The 9,366-nt window shown below is 40.7% G+C and overlaps 1 protein-coding gene across 1 annotated transcript; it reads right to left on the bottom strand.

Annotated features, from left to right (window-relative positions):
• Nucleotides 1-1,288: 1,288 nt before the first annotated feature.
• On the bottom strand, nt 1,289-9,366 carry selenoj (selenoprotein J). Its single transcript, XM_055865871.1, has 10 exons — nt 9,166-9,366; nt 8,756-8,822; nt 8,134-8,310; nt 7,869-7,967; nt 7,485-7,577; nt 7,218-7,374; nt 3,619-3,734; nt 3,349-3,426; nt 2,995-3,134; nt 1,289-1,651 (listed from the first exon to the last, which is right to left on the bottom strand). Exons 2-10 carry the CDS (start codon nt 8,820-8,822, stop codon nt 1,547-1,549), a joined length of 1,032 nt encoding a protein of 343 aa, XP_055721846.1. The 5' UTR covers nt 9,166-9,366; the 3' UTR covers nt 1,289-1,546.

A 9,366-nucleotide genomic window follows, 5' to 3' on the forward strand; every position in this document is an offset into this window, starting at 1 on the left:
TGAGGGTGTGTGTATGTGTGTGTGTGAGGGTGTGTATGTGTGTGTGGGTGTGTGTGTGTGTGTATGTGTGTGTGAGGGTGTGTGTGAGTGTGTGTGTGGGTGTGTAGGACTGTGTTATTATCAGGGTCAGAAAATGATAATTTTACTTTATTCCAGCCCACTCTGATGGGAAAGTCTGGCACTAATGGGGAGGTTGCTCCGTATTTACCTTCATTGTAATATACCCTCCGCCTTTTAATGCTCCTCCTTCTCTTCCTCTGACCAGACTGGTGTGACACCCATGTACCATTATGTACTATCCCCAACCTCAACGTCCCGGCTGTCTGTCCCTGAGTCTTAAGGCCTGCTTTAAAAGCCCCAACCGTCTGAGTCTTAAGGCCTGCTTTAAAAGCCCCAACCGTCTGAACAGCCCTGAGTTTGTCAGGAAGGGCGTTCCAATGGTGTGGTGCGTGGGAGGAGCCAGGTCCCTGGGGCCATGGAGCAGTTTGTCTTGAGTTGAACATAGCGTGGATGGAGGTTCATAGGGGGAAGAGTAGGTCTGACAAGATAGGCTGGTTCAATTCCATTTAGGGATTCGTAGACAAGGAGAATTGTTGAACACTGTTTTAGATGAGCTGTAATTTGACCCCCCCCCCCCCAAAATACTGCATTTCCATTATCGATTTGAAAATGAATGAATGAAAAAGCTTTTTTTGCGTCAGATGTGGTGAGAGAGGGTCTTAGGCTGGAGGGGAGAAAAAAATCCCATGTTGAATAAAATACATTAAATGACTTGAGAACATGCCATACTCTTTTCTGCAGTTCATTGGGTAACTCATATCATTGCAATGGTGTTTTTCTTTTTAATATTTTTTTTATTTAACCTTTGGCTGTGAGTGTGTGTGTGTGAGTGAGTGCGTGCCACCACGCGTGCTCGCAAGTTCAACTTGTGTGTATGAGTTCAGCGATTGGAATGGACAGTGTCCAGCAAGGGTGGTTCTGGCCAAAAATGTTCTTGTTTAAGAAATGTAGGAATGTTCTGGGAATGTTCTGTAAACATTAGGAAAAAGAACATGGTTTAATCTCAGACAGTGTAATCCTGTGGTAAGGAGTCGTGGTCATAGACGGACTAAACAGACTGGGCTTTAGGCCAGTGCATATCTAATGGAGGGAGCATTTTAACCTACATTTCACCTCACGTTAAACCCACTTTTACCAGATCTTTCTTTAGGCATCGGAGTCATCTTCACATTACTCCACGAGCATCTCTCCTAGCCATGGTGGGCTTTACAAACATCAAGTCACAGAGTAAGTGTTTATAAGGATGGCTTTAATTATAGAAATGCCTTCGTTGAAAAGAACAAGTAGAAACATCTTCATACAACATGCTGCGAGTCAACAGAATCACGAGCATCCAGTTCCAACCCACTAGTTTAGGCTGGGACCTTCATTTAACGTTCTGTCAAAGTGCGCCAGTCAGTGAAGATAGAGGGGACGGGTGATAATAAGGTTAGATTACATACGTGGTCATCTAGAATGTGAATATAAACGGTCAGAAGTAGTTGGATTACATTTGGTGATAACGTTCAGTCACTTTTTTGCCGTGTTCCAGGAGAGAGTTGTACCGTAGGGTCTTGGTCTTCCATGAGTTAGGGATGCCTTGCAGCCCAATCTGTACAGATAAAAACATTTACTAAAAACGTTAGTAATATTATTTTTTGAGTTCCTCAAAAAAAAAAACATCTAACCATAATGAAATGTGTATTTAATATGGAGTCCCGAGGTTTTCATGACCATATGTGACTTGAACAGCAACACCCTCTGAGCCCTAGTCTTTCCAAGCCAAGTCATAAACATGGCCAGGAAAATCCTGACCCTAGAACATCAGATTATACAGAAGAGATCCATTACAGGTATGTCCCCGAGTTGACCAGGTACAGCCCTGTTTAATAGTGTCCATAGTTACCTGACCAGGTACAGCCCTGTTTAATAGTGTCCATAGTTACCTGACCAGGTAAAGCCCTGTTTATTAGTGTCCATAGTTACCTGACCAGGTAAAGCCCTGTTTGATAGTGTCCATAGTTACCTGACCAGCTAAAGCCCTGTTTAATAGTGTCCATAGTTACCTGACCAGGTAAAGCCCTGTTTGATAGTGTCCATAGTTACCTGACCAGCTAAAGCCCTGTTTAATAGTGTCCATAGTTACCTGACCAGCTAAAGCCCTGTTTATTAGTGTCCATAGTTACCTGACCAGGTAAAGCCCTGTTTGATAGTGTCCATAGTTACCTGACCAGGTAAAGCCCTGTTTGATAGTGTCCATAGTTACCTGACCAGCTAAAGCCCTGTTTAATAGTGTCCATAGTTACCTGACCAGGTAGAGCCCTGTTTAATAGTGTCCATAGTTACCTGACCAGGTAGAGCCCTGTTTAATAGTGTCCATAGTTACCTGACCAGCTAAAGCCCTGTTTAATAGTGTCCATAGTTACCTGACCAGGTAAAGCCCTGTTTGATAGTGTCCATAGTTACCTGACCAGCTAAAGCCCTGTTTGATAGTGTCCATAGTTACCTGACCAGCTAAAGCCCTGTTTAATAGTGTCCATAGTTACCTGACCAGGTAAAGCCCTGTTTATTAGTGTCCATAGTTACCTGACCAGCTAAAGCCCTGTTTATTAGTGTCCATAGTTACCTGACCAGCTAAAGCCCTGTTTATTAGTGTCCATTGTTACCTGACCAGGTAAAGCACTGTTTGACAGTGTCCATAGTTACCCGAGTCATTTCAGTAAGTCACCAGAACATCCAGAAGAGATCCACAGTTAGTTAGGTCCTAGTTATATAGTGTTCCATACCAGAGCCCTGATACATGTTTACATTGTAGTCATTTAGCAGATGCTCTTGCCCAGAGCAACTTACATTCATCTTAAAAGGGTAACTAAGCATTTTCTTCGATAAGTAACTATTAGCAAAGTCAGTGGTAAATAAGAAAAGACTAGTGTAAGTGTTAAGTGTCCATAGTACCTGAGCCCCTAGACAGGCACCGATGAATGAGCTCCTGCTGCAAGTGCATCCTCCGCAGACCATGGTGTCCCTGATAGCTTGATCAAACTCCTTAGCCGTCAGGACCCCATGCAGTGCCGCTTGGAACGAACCAGGCAAACCTAAGAGATTGAGACCATACAGTAGAATAGAAAATATCAGCCACAATACCCAACCCGATCACTTAAACCACTTAAACACAACTGACAGACTGAGACCAAGACAAGGTTAGACAACCATAGTTGAATTCTGTTTATATTTCATATTCCCACAAAAAAAGTAACATCAAACAGGTTCAATTAAAAAGTGAATGAGTGTTAAACGACATAGCTTTACCACAGCTGTTGGGAAAGACACTGGGGATCAGATCCTGGTGAGCCTTGGACAGATTCTCCCTCACCTGGTAAATGTGGCCTGAAACATAGAATTGATTAGAAATGTGTTAGATCATTACATATTTATTCTAATAGAATTACTTGTTTTCTTGGTAACTATTCATACAGGGATGCATGAATAGTTAGTAGTGGACGACTGCACACTTTAAGAGAAAGGACAGATTATTGGGACACAGGCCAGGGTGGACCTCCCACTCAGTGAGTCACATACCAACCACAGCTTTGTCCAGGTCCTGTGGCTGTTTCCTGTTCGGGTCAGTGAGCTGATCAAGCACAGAATCCAGGACCTTCTCATCAGGACCATTCAGGATGAAATGCTCTAGGATCCTGGAACAGAAAGAAGGAAAAATCCATTTGGGTTTTAAATGAATAACCAGAGTTATTGGGTCTGTAATGTTGTGTATAACCAGAGTCATTAGGTCTGTAATGTTGTGTATAACCAGAGTCATTAGGTCTGTAATGTTGTGTATAACCAGAGTCATTAGGTCTGTAATGTTGTGTATAACCAGAGTCATTAGGTCTGTAATGTTGTGTATAACCAGAGTCATTGGGTCTGTAATGTTGTGTATAACCAGAGTTATTGGGTCTGTAATGTTGTGTATAACCAGAGTTATTGGGTCTGTAATGTTGTGTATAACCAGAGTTATTGGGTCTGTAATGTGTTTTGCTCTGTGTATAACCAGAGTTATTGGGTCTGTAATGTTGTGTATAACCAGAGTTATTGGGTCTGTAATGTTGTGTATAACCAGAGTTATTAGGTCTGTAATGTTGTGTATAACCAGAGTTATTGGGTCTGTAATGTTGTGTATAACCAGAGTTATTAGGTCTGTAATGTTGTGTATAACCAGAGTTATTGGGTCTGTAATGTTGTGTATAACCAGAGTTATTGGGTCTGTAATGTTGTGTATAACCAGAGTTATTGGGTCTGTAATGTTGTGTATAACCAGAGTCATTGGGTCTGTAATGTTGTGTTTTGCTCTGTGTATAACCAGAGTTATTGGGTCTGTAATGTTGTGTATAACCAGAGTTATTGGGTCTGTAATGTTGTGTATAACCAGAGTTATTGGGTCTGTAATGTTGTGTATAACCAGAGTTATTGGGGCTGTAATGTTGTGTATAACCAGAGTCATTGGGTCTGTAATGTTGTCTATAACCAGAGTCATTGGGTCTGTAATGTTGTGTATAACCAGAGTTATTGGGTCTGTAATGTTGTGTATAACCAGAGTTATTGGGTCTGTAATGTTGTGTTTTGCTCTGTGTATAACCAGAGTTATTGGGTCTGTAATGTTGTGTATAACCAGAGTTATTGGGTCTGTAATGTTGTGTATAACCAGAGTTATTGGGTCTGTAATGTTGTGTATAACCAGAGTTATTAGGTCTGTAATGTTGTGTATAACCAGAGTTATTGGGTCTGTAATGTTGTGTATAACCAGAGTTATTGGGTCTGTAATGTTGTGTATAACCAGAGTTATTGGGTCTGTAATGTTGTGTTTTGTTCTGTGTATAACCAGAGTTATTGGGTCTGTAATGTTGTGTATAACCAGAGTTATTGGGTCTGTAATGTGTTTTGCTCTGTGTATAACCAGAGTTATTGGGTCTGTAATGTTGTGTATAACCAGAGTTATTGGGTCTGTAATGTTGTGTATAACCAGAGTTATTGGGTCTGTAATGTTGTGTATAACCAGAGTTATTGGGTCTGTAATGTTGTGTTTTGCTCTGTGTATAACCAGAGTTATTGGGTCTGTAATGTTGTGTATAACCAGAGTTATTGGGTCTGTAATGTTGTGTATAACCAGAGTTATTGGGTCTGTAATGTTGTGTATAACCAGAGTTATTGGGTCTGTAATGTTGTGTATAACCAGAGTTATTGGGTCTGTAATGTGTTTTGCTCTGTGTATAACCAGAGTTATTGGGTCTGTAATGTTGTGTATAACCAGAGTTATTGGGTCTGTAATGTTGTGTATAACCAGAGTTATTAGGTCTGTAATGTTGTGTATAACCAGAGTTATTGGGTCTGTAATGTTGTGTATAACCAGAGTTATTAGGTCTGTAATGTTGTGTATAACCAGAGTTATTGGGTCTGTAATGTTGTGTATAACCAGAGTTATTGGGTCTGTAATGTTGTGTATAACCAGAGTTATTGGGTCTGTAATGTTGTGTATAACCAGAGTCATTGGGTCTGTAATGTTGTGTTTTGCTCTGTGTATAACCAGAGTTATTGGGTCTGTAATGTTGTGTATAACCAGAGTTATTGGGTCTGTAATGTTGTGTATAACCAGAGTTATTGGGTCTGTAATGTTGTGTATAACCAGAGTTATTGGGGCTGTAATGTTGTGTATAACCAGAGTCATTGGGTCTGTAATGTTGTCTATAACCAGAGTCATTGGGTCTGTAATGTTGTGTATAACCAGAGTTATTGGGTCTGTAATGTTGTGTATAACCAGAGTTATTGGGTCTGTAATGTTGTGTTTTGCTCTGTGTATAACCAGAGTTATTGGGTCTGTAATGTTGTGTATAACCAGAGTTATTGGGTCTGTAATGTTGTGTATAACCAGAGTTATTGGGTCTGTAATGTTGTGTATAACCAGAGTTATTAGGTCTGTAATGTTGTGTATAACCAGAGTTATTGGGTCTGTAATGTTGTGTATAACCAGAGTTATTGGGTCTGTAATGTTGTGTATAACCAGAGTTATTGGGTCTGTAATGTTGTGTTTTGTTCTGTGTATAACCAGAGTTATTGGGTCTGTAATGTTGTGTATAACCAGAGTTATTGGGTCTGTAATGTGTTTTGCTCTGTGTATAACCAGAGTTATTGGGTCTGTAATGTTGTGTATAACCAGAGTTATTGGGTCTGTAATGTTGTGTATAACCAGAGTTATTGGGTCTGTAATGTTGTGTATAACCAGAGTTATTGGGTCTGTAATGTTGTGTTTTGCTCTGTGTATAACCAGAGTTATTGGGTCTGTAATGTTGTGTATAACCAGAGTTATTGGGTCTGTAATGTTGTGTATAACCAGAGTTATTGGGTCTGTAATGTTGTGTATAACCAGAGTTATTGGGGCTGTAATGTTGTGTATAACCAGAGTCATTGGGTCTGTAATGTTGTGTATAACCAGAGTCATTGGGTCTGTAATGTTGTGTATAACCAGAGTTATTGGGTCTGTAATGTTGTGTATAACCAGAGTTATTGGGTCTGTAATGTTGTGTATAACCAGAGTCATTAGGTCTGTAATGTTGTGTTTTGCTCTGTGTATAACCAGAGTTATTGGGTCTGTAATGTTGTGTATAACCAGAGTTATTAGGTCTGTAATGTTGTGTATAACCAGAGTTATTAGGTCTGTAATGTTGTGTATAACCAGAGTCATTAGGTCTGTAATGTTGTGTATAACCAGAGTTATTGGGTCTGTAATGTTGTGTATAACCAGAGTTATTGGGTCTGTAATGTTGTGTATAACCAGAGTTATTGGGTCTGTAATGTTGTGTATAACCAGAGTTATTGGGGCTGTAATGTTGTGTTTTGCAATGTCGAAACGTCAGTCATCTGTTCGCATCCTGTACAATGGACTAAAGTGAGCTAAAATAAAATGTATTTGCCTTTGTGTGGAGTGCTCCACCTCCTTTCTACCTAGTCCGTTTGGAAGTTTTTCTTGGTAAGTCCTTTCACATGATTTCTGTCATTGTTGAGCACCCCTCCTTTCCTTTATTTACTGAAGCACGACAGCCCACCTAAACTCAGAGCACTTGTGATCACCATGTCATGATACCTGTACATATACAGTACAGTATGTTTCCTTTATACAGGAAACTGACCTTGCTGCTGCCAGTGTCTCAGCCACACACGCGTCATTGTTCTGTGTGACTCGGACAGCCTCCTCTACCTTCTCCAGCACGTCAGGCTTCCCAGCATACAACGCCACGATCGGAGCCAGCTTTGCTATGCCATCCGGCTGAAAGTCCGTCTCACATCCTAGAAGAAGACCCGAGAGACGTTATGCAAAATTAGAGCTGAAAAGGCTTTATTTTACATATATCACTTACGTATAGTATACACATAATGTTGTTGTTGTTATTGTTTACCTGTTTCTTCCTTGCCGGCGTCCATGTTTTTCATGAAGCTCTTTATACTTCCATGTCGCCATGGTCCCTCAATGGGCAGCTGGGGTCTGGGTTCTTACACGACACACAATACAAAACACATTCATCTTTTTTGACAATCATTAACATGCATGGTTGGAGGCCAGTTTCCCCTGACATAGAGGAAGGGGTGAGGTTAGGGTAAAGTAAGAGTTAAGACTAGGGATCTGCTGGTCGGATATCCACAGTCTAAAAAAATAAAATAATATTACATGCTCACAGTCCTGTCATGTTTGTTTTATTTTAGATGCAACTATATTTATCCACTACGTCATCCTGAATGGAGTGTATTCATTCCTTTCAGCCTTCATCATCAGGTTTCCTTACCACTCTTATCCCTGTACGGGTCATTGACAGGGGTGTCATACTCTGACCTGGGCCCAAAGAAGTTATATGTCCTCTTTCTCAGATCATTGACGTTCAGACCTGAACAAAATGGGAGAAGGGAAGAAAAAAAATGACGAGGTCTGAATCTACGAAGATGCTGTGTAGCTAAAGGAATAGTTTTGAGGTTATCTTAAGATAACAGTTAGTTCAAAAGTTGTGCCACACTATAATAATAGAACAGACTACACTAGAACAGTTTGACTACCTCCACATTCAGACAGTGATTCCAGCAACACGAAGGCCTGGTCCCCGTAGCAGCTCTGGTTCCCCGTGTCACGGCGGTAGAAAGGGTTGGCTGACTTGGGCCTGAACTCAGGTGTAGGGGCCTCATTCAGGAAGCCATCCAGTTTATCCAGGTCGTACACCCAGTGCAGGGGCTGGGCTGGGATGGGATTGACAGTCAGAGTGACGTCATGTCATGAGGGGAAGCTGATGGCCAAAGTAAATGTCTGTTTATTATGTGTATATTTTTATTATCCTTATAAATTGCTGGGCTAGAAGGGATGGTGCAGGGTTTTCAACATTATTTCACAGAGTTAAAAGACACCGATGCTGAATACAATGACGCCATTTTATGCTCTAAATCATACATTAGGTCTAGGCTACTTGTGAGCATTTATCTATGTTTGCCTCTGGGAAGAGACCATGTGATGGGAAATCTATAAACCAAATTCCAACAACATTATAGAAAATCTGTAAAAAAATGAAATAAAAAAAACTGCACCCTATTTACAGGCACCTAGAATTGGTCACGAAAAACTCCCTATTTATACAAAAAGTCAAAACTATTTTACAGTAATGCCAACGATCTGTATTACAGTTATTACCTGCTGCGTCGGCTACAGCTGATCCAATGATGGCTCCTAGAGCTCTGTCAGCCAGAGACATGGCCATCTGGGGGAAAAAACACACACGTCAACCTAGGATCAATCCAATCTGGCATTATTCATGTCTATTCGATATATGACGTTGGAATCTATGCCTGTAGGACATTTACTTTAAATCTACTATAGCACTGTGACTAGAATAGTGACAGTGCTAAAATAGCCTATCTACCAATAGGCTAAAGACGATTCAATGGGGCAGAAATAGATACAAGCAACAGTCTACAGACGATTCAATGGGGCAGAAATAGATACAGGCTACAGTCGCTGGATACATTTTGGTTTGCTGAAGACACGCTACAACACTGATTCTCATAGAATATATATATATATATATATTTTAAATGTCTTACCGTGGAAAACCTCGTCAGATTGATCTAGATACAGGGCCTATTTACACCATGCAGCTGTCTGACGTTATTTAATAATAACTTCAGCCGTTCTGTCATTGGACAGACTCGATGAGATTCCACATTTGCGTAAAAGCCGTTCCTCCTTACGCCATGCGTCTCCAGACTTCACATTAAGTGTGCGCATGGCGCATACACTTCCAT

Source organism: Salvelinus fontinalis, chromosome 17, assembly GCF_029448725.1.
Source record: "Salvelinus fontinalis isolate EN_2023a chromosome 17, ASM2944872v1, whole genome shotgun sequence".
Lineage (NCBI taxonomy): Eukaryota > Metazoa > Chordata > Actinopteri > Salmoniformes > Salmonidae > Salvelinus > Salvelinus fontinalis.